A 20,402-nucleotide genomic window follows, 5' to 3' on the forward strand; every position below is an offset into this window, starting at 1 on the left:
ATCCTAACCTTTATCTAATATGTCTCCCATTCTGTCAGTTGCCCTTTAGTTTTGCTGATTGTTTCCTTCGCTGTGCAGAAGCTTTTTATTTTGATGAGGTCCCAGTAGTTCATTTTGGCTTTTGTTTCCCTTGCCTCCGGAGACGTGTTGAGTAAGAAGTTGCTGCGGCCAAGATCCAAGAAGTTTTTGCCTGTTTTCTCCTCAAGGATTTTGATGGCTTCCTGTCTTACATTAAGGTCTTTCATCCATTTTGAGTTTATTTTTGTGTATGGGGTAAGAAAGTGGTCCAGGTTCATTCTTCTGCATGTCGTTGTCCAGTTTTCCCAGCACTGCATGCTGAAGAGACTGTCTTTATTCCATTGGATATTCTTTCCTGCTTTGTCAAAGATTAGCTGGCCATACGCTTGTGGGTCCATTTCTGGGTTCTCTATTCTGTTCCATTGATCTGAGTGTCTGTTCTTGTGCCAGTACCATACTGTCTTGATGATTGCAACTTCGTAGTATAGCTTGAAGTCTGGGATCGTGATGCCTCCTGCTTTGGTTTTCTTGTTTAAGATTTCTTTGGCTGTTTGGGGTCTTTTATGGTTCCATACAAATTTTAGGATTATTTGTTCTAGCTCTGTGAAGAATGCTGGTGTTATTTTGATAGGGATCGTAGATTTGATAGGGATTTGATGTAGATTGCTTTGGGTAGTATTGACATTTTAACAAGATTTGTTCTTCCTATCCAGGAGCATGGAATCTTTTTTTCCATTTTTTTGTGTCTTCTTCAATTTCTTTCATAAGCTTTCTGTAGTTTTCCATGTATAGATTTTTCACCTCTTTAGTTAGATTTATTCCTAGGTATTTTATGGTTTTTGGTGCAATTGTAAATGGGATCAATTCCTTGATTTCTCTTTCTGTTGCTTCATTGTTGGTGTATAGGAATGCAACCGATTTCTGTGCGTCGATTTTATATCCTGCAACTTTGCGGAATTCAAGAATCAGTTCCAACAGTTTTTTGGTGGAATCTTTTGGGTTTTCCATATAGAATATCATATCATCTGCGAAGAGGAAAAGTTTGACCTCCCCCTGGCCGATTTGGATGCCTTTTATTTCTTTGTGTTGTCTGATTGCAGAGGCGAAGACTCCCAATACTACGTTGAATAACAGAGGCGAGAGTGGACATCCCTGTCTTGTTCCTGACCTTGGGGGGAAAGCTCTCAGTTTTTCCCCATTGAGGATGATATTAGTGTTAGGTCATTCTGGACAATCTTTGTTATAAGGGAGATACTCTGGGTTGGCCACCCCCAATGCCCCTGACCTTGAACACTGAACAACACATTCTGCCGCACATTCTGCTTGATAGGAACATGGACAGAGGAAAAGATTTCTACATTTTCAAGATAGTGATTAACAGGGGCATTCAGGGTATGCTTGCACAAACAAGCTATCCAGCAGGTACCATACAGTGACCGTGGGAAAGTAACTAAATCTCTCTGAATCTCAGTGTCTTCATCTATAAGAGGGGGTTATGTATTAGTTAAGGCTCTCTGTCTTAATCTCTCTCTTAATCTCATTAGTTAAGGCTGTGTAAGATACAGTGCCAAATCTCAGTGCCACCTAAAAGCAAAGGATGGGGCACCTGGCTGGCTCAGTCAGTTAAGTCTCTGACTTCAGCTCAGGTCATGACCTTATGGTTCATGAGTTTGAGCCCTGCATCGGTCTGTGTGCTGACAGCTCAGAGCCTGGAGCCTGCTTCGGATTCTGTGTCTCCCACTCTCTCTCTCTGCCTCTCCCATGCTCATGCTGTGTGTGTCTTTCTCTCTCAAAAATAAACAAACATTTAAAAAATTTAAATAAATAAAAGTGAAGGTTTATTTTTCACTCCTGTAATGTGTTAGATGTGGGCTGCTTCGCATCTTTTTCTTTCCAGGTCCCAGGGGGAGGGAGCAGCCCTAACTGGACTAGCCATTCTCATGAGAGAGGAAAAGGATCAAGAGAGCTGATAGAGGGGCGCCTGGGTGGCGCAGTCGGTTAAGCGTACAATTTCAGCCAGGTCACGATCTCGCACTCTGTGAGTTCGAGCCCCGCGTCGGGCTCTGGGCTGATGGCTCAGAGCCTGGAGCCTGTTTCCGATTCTGTGTCTCCCTCTCTCTCTGCCCCTCCCCCGTTCGTGCTCTGTCTCTCTCTGTCCCAAAAATAAATAAACGTTGAAAAAAAATTAAAAAAAAGAAAGAGAGAGCTGATAGAAATATAATGGGTCTTAACACTTTTGCACAGATGTGGCGAAAAGCCTTCCGTTCACATTTCATTGGCCAAAGCAAGTCACAGGATCAAGCTTGACCTCAGGGAGGCTAGAAAGGACACTCCTCCTACAGAAAACATTGCAACCACCTGGCAACAGGTAGTGATGTATAATCCTTACCAGGAAAAGCTACATAAGACCTGAGAACAAGACCACCTATCACAGGATAACAACAGCACCTTCCTTACAGTTGTTGTAAGAATTAAATGAGGTGAGCATTGGTGGCATAGTGGTGAGCAGAGCTGCCTTCCAAGAATTAAATGAGGTGAGGCACATCCGATGCATAACCGTATTCTGCACTTAATAAGGGCTCAGAAACTGTTAGATATTATTATTATTACTTCCAGCTGCTGCTGAAAGTGTTTCCATTCACTAGCCTGGGCTGAACCTGACTTGGGAAGAAGAGAAACAGGAATTGTAATCACTCCCAATATTCAATTGGAGAATATAAAACACTGAGTCTAAGGGCACAAGCTTTCGAGAACTGTGGACTCCTCATTAAGACAGATGATTTTAGACAAGCTACTTAACCTCTTTGAGCCTTAGTTTCCGCAACCTGAAAATGGGGATGTATGGGACTATTGTTGTAGGCTTGTCAACAATTAGAGCCAGATTAGCCCAATCCTGTGCACCATAGCAGGAGCTGAGCATTTAATTATTGAGTGTGGATTTTAGACTATTTTCAAGTATTCTAGGAACTGTATGCATAACATAACTACAATATTGCTGTATGGAAAGACCCATTATGGGTCTTTTCCATCGTTTGGGTCTCGGCTTAAAGGTCACCTCTTCAGAGAGATCACACCATTTAAAGTGTTTCCTCCACCTCCAGTCACTTCTCCCTTTTTGTCTGTGCAACTTTGATAGTGTTCTTAAAATCGTCTTGTTCAGTCATTGGTTTATTTAAAATCCGTCTCTGCCACTAGAAAGGAATCTCCAGGAACTCAGGGGTCTTGTTTTCTGTATTCCCATCTCCTGCCCTGGGTCCTCAGCATCCTTACCCTAAAAACTGGCAGGGGAAGAGGGAAAGGTGAAGGCTGGGGGTCCACCTAGGTCTCACGCCCCGCCCAACTCAGGCCTCAAATTCCTTCCAGGCGGGGTACCGCCTCAGTCACCCCGCGGTGCCGCCCAGGGTCCCGCCCCCCTGGGGGGCGTGGCCTACAATGTTATGCCGGCCGCGTGCAGACCGTCGTCCTCCAAGGGAGGAGAGCTACGTCGCACGCACCAGGCGGAAGAAGGGCGTGGCCAAGAGCGAGGCCCCCGCAGCCGCCTGCGCCACCGCCTGAGTCGCCTCCAGGTGGCTGTTGCCGGTCCCGGGCCGCTCAGGCAGCTCGGAAGCCACTCTGTTTTGGGGTCCTCGCCGCCCTTCCACGTCTCCCGGAAGAGTCGCGGGGCCGCGGCCGGGCCGGGACCAGGTTTCGTCTGCCTGGCCCTCTCGCCGCCGGCTGCCGAGGTGGGGGCGGCCCTGGCGGGCGACGAGGCCGCGGTGCAGCCGCTCCAGAGTCCTCAGGTGAGGCGGCAGCGTGAGCCCAGTGGGCCGGACGGGTCCGCCTAGGGCGTTAACGGCCGTAGGCGCGGGGTTGGCGTCCCCTAAGCGGAGACTCTGGTCTCTGCGTTTTTGGGGGGCTGAGGGAGAGGGCAGGAGAGCCCCCTCGGGCCTCAGCCGGCATTGTTTAGTGCCCTGCCCTCTCCTCCCTCCCCGCCCCCCGCCCCCAGCCTGGTGTGGCAGCTCCTCCCCCTCCAGAGGTTCAGCCTGGCGGGTGGGGAGCGAAGCGGGGGTCTGTACTCGCCTACCGGAGATCTGTTGACGACAAAGTCCCTGGGACCGACCGACTGACCCCCAGCCTCCCTTCCTCTGTGTTGACACCTGGCCTTCGAAGCAGGACCCTGCCACTGCTGTCTGCGGACCCATCCCCAGCCCACGCACTGTCACCCTCTCTTCATCTCCGTCCCTGTGGGCCATTTCCTGGGGCATTGCCTGAGAAGTTAATTACTTGGGGGCACTGCACCTCTGAAGTCCGCTGGAGTTGTCAGTGGGGCAAGTGCCCAGGACCGCTGTTTGTATTTAATTGGATAATCAACATTAAGGCATAGGGTTTTGTTTTAAAGCCCCATTAACTTTAAAATAGGAGGCGAGGTATAGGGGGTTAATAAGTATGCTTTGACTCCTTTAATTAGTAAGGATCATTTGCCGCCCAATCGCCACCAATGTCTGCTTGAGAATAATACTTGACATCTGTAAAGAGTTTTATATGTTACAGAGCACTGCACCTCCATTTTCATTTGAGGTCACATAAACTGTGAAATATACAGGTATATAATAGTCCCATTTTGTAAGGAACAGGTTTAGAGGGTGAGTTTCTTCTTGAGGTTATTCAGTTACTGAGAGGCTAGATGGGAAAGGCAGCGGTTAAAAAAAAAAAACTGTGTTTGGCTGACTTAGATTTGAGTTGCTAAGCTGCCATCGAAACTCTGGGATCTTTCTAAATCTTTTCCCCGTTTGTGAAAAAAGAACATTGCTACTTACTGCGTGATGTGGTTGTGAAAATTATGTGTGATAAAGGTAATGATTGTATGGCATTTGACATACAAACTACATTCAGCAGTATTTACGGAGAATTCAGTGGTAAGCAAAACAGACCTGGCCTTCATCCAGCCACTTCCCTCCTCCTCTTTCCAATAGGAAGAGGCAGAAAAAAAAAAAATCATATAAAACATGGAAGGTTGTGAGAGTAAAGCCTAGCATGAGAACAGAGAATGATAGAACCTAATCTAGATGGAGAGAAAGAGAACTGTGTTTTGGAGCTCATGACATTCAGGTGAAGTTTAAGAACAAGAAAGAGTTAATGATGAAAGAGCATGCCAGGCACCGCAATGTGCACATTCAAGAAATGGGTGTTGACTTTTTTAGTACGCTTCTGTATCTGTAAGGACTAATTCATCATTCCGATTCATTCTGGCACACCAAAAAATACTCAGATCTGTTTATCAAATAAATGGCTGTGCAGTCATTTTTTTTTTTATTCTGAACTTAGCCAGTGTGCACATAATAGGTACTGAGAATGTAAATTATTGTAAGTGTACTTTAGACAGATGATATATGTGCACATCTAAATTATCCATAATACTGCTGCATTTGAACATGGAGATTTAGTATCAATCAGAAGTTTCTTCAAGTTTTAGCACCTTAAAACAAACTTCAGGGAATTCTTTTTATTTGGTTGAGCTGGAATTTTACTATATTGATTATTTGCTACTTACGTTTGCTACAGTAACCTTTGCCTATTGTTGAAATAGGAGTTATAACAGTAGAGATAGCTGTAATTATTATGGTAATAGCAACTACTAAAATGAGTGTCTGCTGTGTGTCAGGCCTTTTGCAGAGTTTTTTTAATAGATTACTTCATCTTAAAGCCGTCCTATAGGGGCGCCTGGGTGGCGCAGTCGGTTAAGCGTCCGACTTCAGCCAGGTCACGATCTCGTGGTCCGTGAGTTCGAGCCCCGCGTCAGGCTCTGGGCTGATGGCTCAGAACCTGGAGCCTGTTTCCGATTCTGTGTCTCCCTCTCTCTCTGCCCCTCCCCCGTTCATGCTCTGTCTCTCTCTGTCCCAAAAATAAATAAAAAACGTTGAAAAAAAAAATTAAAAAAAAAAAAAGCCGTCCTATAATGTGAATACACTTATTTTCCTCATTTTCCAGGTAAAGGTTCTCAGTTTCAGTGAAGTCGTTTGCACAAGGTTGCATAGCTAGTAAGGGGCAGCGCTAGGCTTTCAGTCCAGGACTGTCTGACTCCGGAGCCTGGTCTTCACTGCTGTGCTCTGCTGTTATGCCATACTGACCACTTTATGTCCTTTTTACAGGTTCACCAATAGGATTATTCTGCTACCATCATGTCCTGGTTTGCTGATCTTGCTGGGAAGGCAGAAGATCTTTTAAATCGAGTTGATCAAGGGGCTGCAACAGCTCTCAGTAGAAAAGAGAACACCGGCAACATCACATATAACAAAAATGCTGACTATCCTGAACTTCAGCAAAATACAGATTTGACTTATCAGACTGGATCTAAAGCTGCTTATATTTCCTCAGCAGCTGATAACATTAGAAATCAGAAAGCCACTCTCTTAGCTGGCACAGCAAATGTGAAAGTAGGATCTAGGACATCAGTGGAGACCTCTCATTCTGGTGAAAACACGTCTGTTCCTAGGCCTTCATCCCAGTTTGTTCGAAGAAAAAAGTCAGAACCTGATGATGAGCTGCTGTTTGACTTTCTTAACAGTTCACAGAAGGAGCCTACCGGGAGGGTGGAAATCAAAAAAGAAAGGAGCAAGACACCTGTCGTTCAGAGTTCTCGGACAGCAAGTGTCGGTTCTGTCAACACCAGCGTGACCACCGTCAAAACCGTTGAGGAAAATCCTTCTAGGAGCCAAGGCGATGGTAGTTAATCAGCCCTCTGGTTTCTTTTAGAGTTAAGCCATGGGACGTGTCATAACCTGAAATGTTCTGGTAGTGTTTCTCATCCTCTGTTATGTCACCTTTCCCCACTGGTGTAAAGGCAGCTTCTAAAATGTGGAATGAACGTGGTAGACGACACGGAAGCCATTAGTCAGCGTACAGTTATAATAGGGACCTTTGAATGTTGTCTGTTGGGTACCTTTACCCAGCCTAGCATCTAAGAAATTCTGCCCAGGATGATTCTCTAAGATATTTTAAACTACAAAAAAAAAAAAAAAAGACAATTTTGAAATCTGAAAGAAAACATAATTTCTTTATGAAATGAACTATCTCAATTCATTTCTTTTTGGGATGATAAAATAGGAGGATGTACTTCACATTTATTCTGGATTGTGAGGGCTTTTTCTGTGTGTGTGTGTGTGTGTGTGCGCACGCACGTGTGTGTGTGTTTACCCCTTGCATCCCTCAGAAATAAAGCTGAGAGACTGACTTCGATCCGAGTTGAAGGGTTGAAGGCATTGACCTGGTAGTGAAGTAACAGTTTAGAATTCTGGTTTTCATTGCTGTGAAATTACCTGTATATATAGATCTTCTCACCTGCAGAAATGAGGTTAACGTGGTAATATGGCTAATTCAGGTACCTACTAACCATTTTAAAATAGCGAACATGGTAGGTTCTTGCAGAGATTCTTTATAAAGTTGATGGTTAATGGAAGCTTGTTATTTTCTTAAATATTAAAGCTTCTCCCGTAGTCCTGGCTGTTGGTGAATAAAATCTGTCAAGATAAAGTGGTAAAGAGGCAAGTGTTTGGGGCTTTCAAGACAGGATCGTGCAGTAACAGTTGACTATGTACACACAGTCCTAAATTTCTTTTTAACAGGGTCAAGAGGGCGAGAGAGACATGTAAACATAATTTATGGGGCACCTGGGTGGCTCAGTCAGTTGAGGGTCTGTCTTCAGCTCAGGTCATGATCTTACAGTTCGTGAGTTTGAGCCCCTGCATCAGGCTCACTGCTCTCAGTGCAGAGCCCACTTGGATCCTCAGTCCCCTTCTCCCTCTGCCCCTCCCCCCCTTTCTCAACAACAACAACGACAACAAAACTATAGTATATTAGTATATAGTATAGTAAATACAGAAATTGAAATACGGTTAGAGTATTGTGGAGCCATTAAGGAGAAAGTAACTAAGGTATTCAGGTAAGGATTCACAGGGGCTCTGTGATTTGAGTTGAGTCTCAAAGAATGAGTAGAAGTTTCCAGGTGAAAAAGAAGAGGGGTTGGAGACAGCATTCAATGCAGAGATTCTGTACACGTTTGGTAGAGTAGTTGTTGTGGGCACAGTGTGTAGGAGACAGCAAAAGAAAATGAAGGTAGCAAAGAAGGTTGGGAGTTGTTTGTGAAGGCCCTTGTTTGCCTCCGTTTACATGTTCAAACCCATTATTCGTATACATCATTCTCTTTTAAAGAGTGGTCCCTGAACAACACGCGTTAGAAGCACTTGTGTGATTAATAAAAGTGAATTATTGTGTGCCTCCCCAGACTTCTTGAATCGGACTTTCTGGGGCTGGAGGTAGGGCATATGATATTTTTGTTGTTGTTCTCCAGGTGATTACTAGGGCCAGATAAATTGTAAGTGCCATAGCAATGGCATGCTAATAGAGGTCTTTCAAAGAAAGTTGATGATATTTTCCTACTTTTAAGGAAAACCACTTACATTTGATTGTAAAGGATGAGTCAAAGGAAACCTGTTGACAGGGAAATGAGTTAGAACCAGTTAATACATGGGAGTTATAAAGATGAAGTTTTGTTTCTCTAGGGCAGGGTCTCAATCTTGGGACTATTGGGTGGAATAAATCTTTGTTGTAGGAGGCACCATCCCTGGCCTCTTAATCCATTCGATGCCAGTAGCATCCCCAATTGTGATAACCAAAAATGTCTCTCTCTTCCCTGCCCCCCTCTCTATGTCTGTCTGTCTGTCTGTGTATCTATCTATATCTATATAGCCAAATGTCCCTTGGGAACAAAATCACCCTAGGTTGAGAAGCAGTGCCCTAGGATGCCTAGAAACGTCTATAAATGGAATTGCTGGGTTGTAGGGTGTGACAGGGTTCCAGGTACAGTAGTATACCAGAATTGTTTTCTCAAGAGGTGTACCAATTTATACTTGAACAACTATGGTTAATATTGCTTCTGCTCTGCATTTTCACCAACATTGGATATTTTCAGTGACTGTTTGTGTTTTGTTAATCAGGTGTGTTGTTATTTTTCTCCTTACTAATGAGGTTGAGCATCTTTTCAGTCTGGGAAGTGCTATTCAAGTCTTTTGATCAATTTTTTCCAATGGATCATTTGTCTTTTTCCTTATTGATTCATAGATATTCTTTATATATTCCAGATGGTGATTCTTTCTACACCTCCTTCTGTTTTACCTTGGTTTTCCCCCACTTCTCTCTGTGGTATCTCAGTAGAGTTCTTAATGTACATGAATTTAGCATTCTTTTTTTTGTGGTATGTTTTTTTGTGTCTTAGAAAATTTTTTCCTGTCCTAAGGCCATAAGGATATTTTCCTGTATTCTAAAGGTTTTATAGTTTTGCCTTTCATATTTTATGTTTATTTAAAATTTTGGGGTTTTTTAGATAAACGGTGTAAGGTAGATGCCTATCTAGTTCCATTTTTTTCCCCCCATACTGTTATCTCAGCATTAGTCATTGAAAATATTTCCTTTCCCTGTCAATCTGCAATATCACCCCTGGCATTTTGTGCCAATGCCACGCTGTCTTAATTCATGTAGTTTTATAGTGTCTTGATATCTCCTAGAGCAATTTCTCCCATCTGGTCTTTCAAGAATGTTTTGGCTATTCTTGGACTTTTTTGTACATCCATATTCATTTTAGAATTTGCTTTCCAAGTTTCACAAAAATTCTTTTGGCCTTTTTATTGGGAGTCTATTGCTTCCGTTTGGATGAGAATCAGCATCTTTACAAAACTGAGGTTTCTCACCCATAATAACATGGTACAATTTCAACTTAGTTTGTAAGTGTCTTTCTTTAAGATTTTATCATTTTCTTCATCAAAGTCTTGCATATTTTTTGTCAGATTTATTCCTGGTAGTTTATATTTTTTGAAACTTGTAGATGGCATCCTTTTTAAAGTTTTACTTTCTGTTCCTGATGTATTGGCTTTTGACACACAGCTGCCTACATAGCTCTTCATCTTTTATTTTTCTGTACATTCAGATTTTCAACAACACAGTATCTGTGGATAGTGACAGTTTGGTTCCTTCTTAACCCTTTAATCTTTAAAAAGAATCTTTTTCTTGCCTCACTGCATTGGCTTGGGCTGAGAACCAGTATCTTGTTCTTTGTCTTAACCATGGTTTACAGTTTAACCAAATATAATGTCTGTGTTAGTTTTTTTATAGGTACTTTTTGTCAGGTGAAGACTGTTTCTATGTGTATCTAGTTTGAGTTGTGTTTTCTTAAGTTTATTTATTTTGAGAGCGAGAGCGAGCGGGCGAGGGGAACAGAGAGAAGGAGAGAGTGAGAATCCCAAGCAGGCTCCGAGCTGTTAGCACAACATAGGGGTCAAACCCACAGCTGGTGAAACCGGTTAACCTACTGAATCACCCAGCCATCCCTCTAATTTGAGTTTTTATGTTGAATTTTTACAGTGTTTTTTCCTGTATGTATGAGATATCATGTGATTTTTTTAATATGCTTTTTGTTCCTTAATATTAATATGGGATACAAATCAATTGACTTTTTTAAAACCTAAAACCAGACTTGACTTTCAGTTTGCTAATATTCCAGTTAGGATTTTGCATTTATTTCATAAGTGAGAGTGACCTGTAATACTGTTAGGTTTTAGTATTACAGTTATGTTAGCCTTATAAAATGAATTTGAAAGTGTTCCCTCTTTTTCTGTTGTCTTAATTATTTGATGTAAAACCGAGATTATTTATTCCCTGAATTTTGCTGGAACTCACTGGTAAAACCATCAGGTCTGGAGTTTTAACTATTGATTCTATTGGTTTTCTATTTCCTCTGTTTTTGGTGAGTTACATTTTTTTCCCTAAGAGTTTGTCTATTTCATATGTACTTTGGGGGATTGTGTTTATTTTACTTAATTTTAGGAAAATAGTAAAAGGGTCGTAGCTGAAACCTTAACCCAGTTGGACACCAACCTAATCATTCATACTAACCCTGCAGAAACCAAAGCTTGATCACAGATACTACTAGAAGAATATCAGTATCTGACACTGTGATAAATGCCTATTTTTTTAAACAGTGTTAATGAAGTATAACTGACGTATAATAAACTACACATACTTAAGTATACAATTTGATAGGTTTCAACATCATATACATTTAAAAATTTATTGGCATAATGTTTGTGATATGTCCCTCAAAAGACCATTTTAATTCTCTCTAGCAGATTTCTATTTTGTTAATTTCTGGTCTTTATTGTTAATTTTTGCTTTGGGGTTTATTCTGTTTTAAAATTGTGTGTGTGTGTGTGTGTGTGTTTATTTTTGAGAGAGAGAGAGAGAGAGACAGAGTGTAAGTGGGGGAGGAGCAAAGAGAGAGGGAGACAGAATCTGAAGCAGGCTCCAGGCTCTGAGCTGTCAGCACAGAACCCAATGGCACGGCTCAAACCCATGAACCATGAGATCATGACTTGAGCTGAAGTCAGACGCTTAACCAACTGAGCCACCCAAGCGCCCCAGGGTTTATTCTGTTTTTATAGCCTTTAACTCATTAATTTTCTTCCTTTCATTTTTGATGTATATATTAAATACAAAAAATGTCTTTTTATTTATTTTTTTTAATGTGTATTTATTTATTTATTTTGAGAGAGAGCAAGCAGGGAAGGGGCAGAGAAATGGGGAGAGAGAAAATCCCAAGCAGGCTCTGTGCTGTCCGCTCAGAGCCTAATGAAGGGCTTAATCCTACAACCCTGGGTTCATGACCTGAGCCAAAATCAGGAATCGGATGCTCAACCAACTGAACCACCCAGGTGCCCCTATAAATGTCTTTTTAAATGCTACTTTATATATATCCCACAATTTTGGATATATACTTTATTTCTTTAAAAAAATTTTGATTTTGGGGCGCCTGGGTGGCTCAGTCGGTTAAGCGTCTGACTTCGGCTCAGGTCATGATCTCGCAGTTCGTGAGTTCGAGCCCCGCGTCGGGCTCTGTGCTGACAGCTCAGAGCCTGGAGCCTGCTTCACATTCTGTGTCTCCCTCTCTCTCTGCCCCTTCCCTGCTCATGTCTCAAAAATAAATAAACATTAAAAAAAAAATTTTTTTTTTAATTTTGATTTTGGAAATTTCAGATATATCAAAGTAGATTTTGATGACTCCCTCCAATAATACCTATTATCTGGCTACATTATCTAAACAGTTTTACAGCCGTTCTTATTTCTTTTATACCCTCCCGTTTTCCATCCCTTCCTCTACCCGCCACAGAATTATTTTGAAACAAATCACAGATCTCCTATCATTTCTTCTAGAAATATTTCATTTGATGACCCTAGAGAAATGCAAGCTTTAAAAACAAACATCCACACCATAATCACCCTAAAATTTTAATAATTCCTCAGTATCACCTAATACCTAATCATTGTTCAGATTTCGATTTCTCATAATTTTTTTCTGTATATTGAAATGCACAAATCTTAGCTATACAGATAAATGGCTATGCCTATGTAACCCACACTTTTATTATGATAAAGAACATTTCCTTTGTCCCTTTGCCTCATGTCTCTTTCCAGTTCATCTTTCTACCCCATTTCCCCAACTACCACTGTTCTGATTTTTTTCACCTTAGTTTTTCTCCTAAGACTTCCATATAAATGGAATCATATAGTATGTCCACTCTCTTATCTTTTTCCTCACCACATCAGTAAGATCCATGGATATATCAGTAATTTGTTCTGAGTATACCACACTTTAGTCTCTTTTATGGACAATGGATTGTTTCCAGTTTTGGGTTATTGTAAATAAAGCTGCTATGAACATTTTTGTTCTTGTCTATTTGCGGGAAAATGTTTTCATGTCTCTAGGAAGTGGAAAGCTAGGAAGGGGATTACTAGGCAAAATGGTAGCTGCATATTTAATTTCATAAGAAACTGAAACCTTTTCCCACAGTGGTTATACCATTTTGTGCTCCCACCAGTAAAATCTAGGAGAGCTCTGGCTGCTCCATGTCTTTGTCAGCATTTGGCATCGTCCTCTTAATTGTAGCCATTTTAGTGGGTGTGCATTGGTTCTCGTGGTTTCAATCTGCATTTTTCCTTGATCACTGATGATGTTGAGAACTTTTTTATACGATTATTGGTCAGTAGTTTATCTTCCTTTCTGAAGTGTCAGCTCTTTTGCCTGTACTGTTACTATTTTAGTCCATTTTATCATTTAGCTATATAACTACCTAGTTTTTTTTAGAGCAAGTTAAAAATGTATCTGCATCACATTTTGTAACAAAAGCAGGATGAATCTGAATTTATGAATCTCTAGCTCCTTGAGTAAGACCTTTTAGACTCAAGTTTGGTATGTAACAAATTGCTCCCACATATTATTACTCTCCTTGCCTGGAAACCCACAGCTGTTCTTTCGTGCCTTTCCAGTGGTTTCACTGTTGGGACTTGTCTCTTTTTTTAAGAAAATACTTTAAAGCCCAAAGGGAGACTGAAACCCTTTTTACCTAAACCCAGCCACTTAAATTCTCTCTGGTTTTCTCCTTCCCAGAACTGTATTCTTGTGTCTGTTCTGCATCACCATTCATTCAGTATATCCAGACTTTGAGATCCTTAGAGGTCTGTAGCCTCCAAGTAGGAGCATGAAATTTCATCAGAAGGAAGTCTATTGAAACTTTAACCTGTATTTTATTTAAATTTAAGCCGTCATTTTAGCTGTAGCAGTCAACTTGAGCCAAAAGGCATTCTACCAAAGTAAGCTACTAATGTGTATGCAGTGCCTGTTCTGGTGTAACAAAAGTGTGTTCTTTTTTTTTTTTTTTTTTTTTTTTTTTTTTACAGAAACCTCTAATAATTCAGATTCTGGCCATGAAGTTCAAGAGGATTCTTCAAAGGAAAATGTATCATCAAGTGCTTCCTGCACTGACCACAACCCAGCACCTACTCCTGATGGCAAATCACATGAACTGTCTAATCTTCGGTTGGAGAACCAACTGTTGAGGAATGAGGTTCAGTCTTTAAATCAAGAAATGGCCTCATTACTTCAAAGATCCAAGGAAACTCAAGAAGGTAGAGCCTTATTTCAATTGTGCAGGGTTAGGAATTTAACATTTCAAAAATAAACGAAGGTTTGATTACATCAAAACTTAGAAATATTTCAGATGAGACTTATAAAATAGCATTTTCATAGAAATAGGGCCCAGATTTAGGCCAGTCATCCTCCCACCGACCTGAACCAGAACATTGGCTTATTTGGTCATTCTTTAGGAGTCATGAAATTTAGGGACTGAGAACGGAACATCAGTAATCATCTGATTCATTTGATCGATTTATTCTGAGCATTCAGGGGGAGCTGCTCATGAGCCAAAGGTGTGATTAAACAAAGTAGTGGGCACCAGTGGGCAAGGTCACGGTATTGCACTGCTCCTGGGGCTGTAAAGCAAACATGGAATTCAGTTTGAAAAGTACTGTCTCGAAATGTGCAGTGAAGTGGCCCTAGAGTAGAAAACCCTTGGATTCCTCAGAAATAGGTAATTTAAAAGTAAAAAAATCCCACAAGTGAGGTAGTGGTGGGGAGTATGTTAATGTTAATGTAAGTGTGGCCAAGGGAAAATAAGAGAAGTCTCTGCCCTGGATCCTGGCAGTGATTAGAAAGGAGTGTAGGGACAGTGGGAAAGTTTGGCCAAGACGTGGATGGATGCCCAGAAGAGTACAAGAAGAAGGAAGTTTAAGACTTGTTGGGCTGACTTTAGAAAAAACTTCACTTTACCAGACTAACGTGGACATGGAAATAGAGCCTTTCCTGAGACCATGTAGAGTTTGCTTTGATGTTCATTTTGTTTTGCCGGCAGACTGTTGTTACAGATCATATGTAAGGATGTGGAAATCTTTACTGCACTGTTCTTTCTAGATTTAAACAACAGGGGGCACCTGGGTGGCTCAGTCGGTTAGGCGTCCGACTTCAGCTTGGGCCATGATCTCATGGTCTGTGAGTTCAAGCCCCGTGTTGGGCACTGTGCTGACAGCTCAGAGTCTGGAACCTGCTTTGGAGTATGTGTCTCCATCTCTCTGCATCTCCCCCACTCACACTCTGTCTCTCTCTCTTTCTCTCTCTCTCAAAAATAAATAAGGATGAAAAAAAATTTTTTGAAAAACATCTTTTTGGGGTGCCCAGGTGGCTCAGTTGGTTGAGCGTCCGACTTTGGCTCAGGTCATGATCTCATGGTTTGTGGGTTCGAGCCCTGCATCGGGCTCTCTCTAGTCGGCACAGAACTCACTTTGGATCCTCTGTCTCCTTCTCTCTGCCCCTCCCCCACTTGCACTCTCTCAAAAAATAAAACATTAAAAAAATAGCATCTTTTTGCTATGATGATTGAGAGAAACAGATTCTTTCCTGTGTTTATCTTCAGGTTTTGATTTTGTTTGTTTGGTCTTACTGGAGTGTGTGCCCTTGGTTTGGATTTGCATTCGTCCTGTCTCTAGCAGAACTCTACGAATCCACCGACCATTTTAGTGTTGTGAATTCTGCTCTATACTGGTTTTGGCTCCCAAATACTTTATGCTATGTCTCAAAAAAATTTTTTTTTGTAGAAGAGCAGCTGTTACCATGCCCCGTTCCAGCCTGTTAACTATAATGTAGATGTGAGTGTTGGCCTTGAGAAGTGGGTATCCCATTTGGAGCAAATAATCTGAAGATACGTCTAAGCCCCCACTTTTGGCAGTCAGTCCTAAAGGCGCAGAGGAGAATCTGTGTGTGCTGTGAGAAAGGCGTGTCTGCTTGCATAGAGACATTTCTCTCTGTCTTTTTTAGAATTGAACAAAGCAAGAGCAAGAGTTGAAAAGTGGAATGTTGACCACTCAAAGAGTGATCGAATAACTCGAGAACTTCGAGCCCAGGTCGACGATCTGACTGAAGCAGTGGCCGCAAAGGACTCGCAGCTGGGTGTGCTGAAAGTGAGGCTGCAGGAAGCCGACCAGCTACTGAGCTCCCGCACAGAAGCCCTGGAAGCCTTACAGAGCGAAAAATCGAGGTAGCTCACTCTAGAAGTCATGAACAAGGGGGCTGGGACGTTTCTTTCCAATACAAGTAATTAGAAACACTGTAGTATATCCCACTTTGTGGAAACTTAGCTTTTGAAATTTACAGAGGGGAAATTTATGTTTTTTTTAACGTGAAATGTGTGTGATTAAAAGTCGACTTACTAGTTGAATCTTGAGATGCATTGTTAGCAGAGTCTGCATTTAAAAATATTTGAAGAACGTCGGGTCATTAATCTTTTGACATATGATGATGTGTGCTGTGTGCTTATATTTGGATGCCTAAAAATATAGGTTACGTTCCATTAAAAGGCAGAAAGATTTCTTTAAGAATATTTTAGTCAAGCCATCTTTTTTGTGCTTATAAGCCAATGCTCTAAAAATTATTCTACCTGACCACTTGTACACTGTGGAAACGAGCCTCTTCGAGTGATGTCTTGTCTTTTAGAATAATGCAGGATCACAGCGAAGGTAGTAGCCTACAGAACCAAGCTCTGCAAACCCTTCAGGAGAGACTGCATGAAGCGGACGCCGCCCGGAAGAGAGAGCAGGAGAGCTGTAAACAGATGCAGGTTCGAGAGGAGGCATGGCTTTCCTAACACATTTTCTGCCAAATAAAATTCTGCAGTGCGTTTCAGAAAATTCTCTTTCTGTGACAAAATCCAAGTACTTGGAAATTTAGCTTGATCCTCGCTAAATTTAATCCTACGTATTGAAATACATTTAAAATGAAGTTCAGTATCCTTTATGATTGACAAGGCATCGGCAGGGGGACGTGGGGGCTCTTCTTCTGAGAGGGTATTTGAAGGGACGACGCACAGGTCGGACAAGGGTCCCAGAGGGGAGGGGTGTTACACTCTCGTGAGAGAAAGCTCTGTCAGATAATAAAAGGGGAGCAGCCCCTCAGCACCCCTTAAAAAAAGAAATACAATTAAAATAGTTAATGTTCATTAGAGACAGACATTTTTTCACTTAATTTTGTTGTGCAACCAACATTACCATTATCTGATTAAAAGCTGATTTGGGGCTTCTTTCTTACAACCAGATGGTGCTGAGAAGCTTTTGAATAAAACACTTAGAAAAAAGTTGCTGATGTGGGGCATCTTGTTTATGTTTTTATTTAAGCTTTTTCTGATTCCATTTTATCCGATTTCATTTATTTCTAGAGAAATGTACCTAATATATACTTTTACTCTTTAAAAACACCTTTTCTTAAAATTTTTTTTTTTAATTTAATGTTTATTTATTTTGAAAGAGAGAGAGTGCAAGCAGGGGAGGGGCAGGGAGAGAGGGAGATGCTGAATCCGAAGCAAGCTCCAGGCTCTGAGCTGTCAGCACAGAGCCTGACATGGGGCTCAAACTCATGAGCCGCCAGATCATGACCTGAGCTGCAGTTGGGACGCTTAACCGACCGAGCCACCTAGGTGCCCCTAAAAAATTTTTTTTAAGTAGGCTTCATGCCCAGTGCGGAGCCCAGCGCAGGGCTGCGTTCAAGACCTGAGCTGAGATCAAGAGTCAGATGCTTAGGGGCGCTTAGGTGGCTCAGTTGATTAAGTGTCCAACTTTAGCTCAGGTCATGATCTCAAGGTTTGTGGGTTCCAGCCCCACGTCAGGCTCTGTGCTGACAGCTCAGAGCCTGGAGCCTGCTTTGGATTCTGGCTCCGGATCTGGCTTCGGATTCTCCTCCTCTTACTCTACCCCTTCCCCATGCTCTGTCTCAAAAATAAATAAACATTAAAAAAAAGAATAGTATGACTTCAATTTGAAGTCATTAAAAAATAAAAAGATGCTTAACCAACTACCACCCAGGTGCCCCAAATTTTACTCTTAAATTAATTTTTGCATCCAGTTCTGTGGTTCTCAACCCCGTCTATACATTAGGATCATGTAGCTTTTACTACTTTCTGATGCCAGGTCTCCACTTCCAGGGAGCCTGATCACATTGTGTGAGGTAGGCATAAGCGGTGGTATTTGAGTTTTATAAGATTCACAGGTGTGTCCATTGGGCAGTGAGGTTGAGAACCACTGGGCCAGGCTGTCTTTTCAACAGGTGAAAATAGTTCAGTCCTGAAAGTAACTATCAGCTAGTGTGGGCTTTTTGAAAATCTTATGAGTGTATTTTATTTAATACAGTATATCCAAAGTACTATCATTTCAACATATAGTTAACAATAAATATCATTAATGAGATATTTTACATTCTTTTTTGTATACCTAATTTTCAAAATATGGTATATTTTATACTTAATTCAGTCATTCAGTGGCTTTAAAAGTTTCTTAAGCTAAAAAATTACATTGAGCAGTTGATTAGAAAAATGTGAAATAAAAGGAAAACATTAGCCATAATGCTAGAAAAGATGTAGCTATTTACTTACGTCTTTCATTTGCTTTCTAATAGACTTTTCTGTTTTCTGTAGGCCTTTTATTCATTGATCAGCTTAGTATCAGGCTGACCAGATTCACCTGTATCCAAGTGACCAGATTTACCTTGGAAGTTTCTTAAAAAACAAATTTCTTGGGGTGCCTGGGTGGCTCAGTCAGTTAAGTGCCCGACTTCAGCTCAGGTCATGATCTCGTGGTCCGTGAGTTCGAGCCCCGTGTCGGGCTCTGGGCTGATGGCTCAGAGCCTGGAGCCTGCTTCCGATTCTGTGTCTCCCTCTCTCTCTGCCTCTGCCCCTCCCCCATTCATGTTCTGTCTCTCTCTGTCTCAAAAAAAAAAAAAACAAAAAAAAAACCACCAGATTTCCAAGGGGCGCCTGGGCAGCTCAGTCGGTTGGGTGTCCGACTTCAGCTCAGGTCATGATCTCACAGTCTGTGAGTTTGAGCCCTGCACCAGGCTCTGGGCTGACAGCCCGGAGCCTGGAGCCTGCTTCAGATTCTGTCTCCCTCTCTCTCTCTGTGCCCCTCCCCTGCTCATGCTCTGTCTCTCTCTGTCTCAAAAATAAATAAAAACATTAAAAAAAAATTAAAAAAAAAACCAAAAAACAGATTTCCAAGCCTAGTCTTAGAAGTTCCAATTCAGTAAGCCTGGGGAAGGCCTTCGGTGGCTGCATTTTTCTTAAAACTCCCTAATTGATTCTGATGCATTGCCACGTTTGGGAGCCAGCAACCTTAAATTCTCTATTCTTTAGTTCTTAACAAATGAGGTGGTATGTTTTGTTTTGTTTTGTTTTGTTTTTAAACCTCCCTGTTAGGTTGTTGGACTGAGCTAAAAAAAATCCCGTAAGATATCTGATTAGGTGGTTGTAAAATATATCTCAAAGGAAATGATGTAAGCAGATATAAAAATTTGTCACAGAACGAGTTTGCTGCACGCCTTAATGACATGGAAGCGGAACGGCAGAATTTGGCAGAGGCGGTTACTCTGGCCGAACGAAAATACTCGGACGAGAAGAGGAGAGTTGACGAGCTGCAGCAACAAGTCAAAGTGTTTAAGTCCAACTTGGAGTCCTCTAAGCAGGAACTCATCGACTACAAGCAAAAAGCCACTAGAATACTCCAAGTAAGCTTGAGATGTACACTGTGGATGTTGGGATTCGCCAGTTGGGAGACACTTTTTGACTCCACGTTGATCTGTGAGAGGATTTGTTCGTGTTTGGCTGGGTTGGCTCACGTCAGGTGCCTTACTCAGAGGTTTTGTAAAAGGCTAAGATGTCGCTTGTTCCAACCACCTTTCTTTCTTTCTGCTTAAAATTCATTCTGCCACTGCCCAGGCCAGGCCCGCCACCTGTCGTCTTAACCACGGCTATACCGATGATCGTTGTTAAGCAGTCACTTCCTTCTTCCTTGCTGATCCTCCGTCAGGTTTTTCAGGCAGCTTCCCCCGCCTGGTATCTCAGCCGACCTTCCTTCCACTCCGCTGAGCAACACTGTGTCAGTCTCCAGCTAACGTAGGCTTCAGCTTCTCCTTCCTTTGCCTGCCATCGGAGGGAAACGGCGGCTTTCGTCAGGAGGCATTTTCAGCCTGTGCGTTGGTTCCCGCTCCACCTCATTTGAGCTCCTCCTCCTGAGTCTGTCCTCTCCCTGTTTTTCCCCTCTCTGCTGCCTTCTTCTGGCTCAGCATACTCAAGAGCACATGGTCACTTAGCGGAAGAGCAGACAAGGTCTTCGAACTCCTGCCTAAGGAAAAAAACCATACTTTTGGCTTTTTTGACCACTTCGATCCATTTCCTTGTCCTTTCTCTCAATGTCAGACTTACCAGAATTTTTGTGAATATGCTGTCTCTATTTTAGACCTGGTAACTTTAACTCCTTCGTGTAATTTCTGTCCCTGCTACATTTCTGAAATTGTCTTCCCAGAGGCCTTTAATGACCTGAATATGTACTTTCTTCCTTTCTTAGTTTCCACCCACTTTGATTTTGGTGGAGTATTGGACACTGTTAGCCCCCCTCCCTTCTTGAAACTCCTGCCTTCTGGTGCCACTCGC

The 20,402-nt window shown here is 42.0% G+C and overlaps 1 protein-coding gene across 2 annotated transcripts in view; it reads left to right on the top strand.

Annotated features, from left to right (window-relative positions):
• The first annotated feature begins 3,578 nt into the window (after nt 1–3,578).
• GOLGA5 (golgin A5) overlaps nt 3,579–20,402 on the top strand; it is a 34,033-nt gene continuing 17,209 nt past the window's right edge. The window contains exons 1-6 of one of the 2 annotated variants that reach the window (XM_045060425.1): nt 3,579–3,797; nt 6,147–6,720; nt 13,780–14,007; nt 15,749–15,968; nt 16,424–16,547; nt 19,274–19,477. In XM_045060425.1, the coding sequence (XP_044916360.1) occupies nt 6,177–6,720; nt 13,780–14,007; nt 15,749–15,968; nt 16,424–16,547; nt 19,274–19,477 (1,320 nt within the window). In that variant the 5' untranslated portion in view covers nt 3,579–3,797; nt 6,147–6,176. The remainder of the gene's footprint in view (nt 3,798–6,146; nt 6,721–13,779; nt 14,008–15,748; nt 15,969–16,423; nt 16,548–19,273; nt 19,478–20,402) is intronic. The other variant, XM_023255969.2, reaches the window with a different exon arrangement.

This window comes from Felis catus, chromosome B3 (genome assembly GCF_018350175.1).
Source record: "Felis catus isolate Fca126 chromosome B3, F.catus_Fca126_mat1.0, whole genome shotgun sequence".
NCBI classification, from domain to species: domain Eukaryota; kingdom Metazoa; phylum Chordata; class Mammalia; order Carnivora; family Felidae; genus Felis; species Felis catus.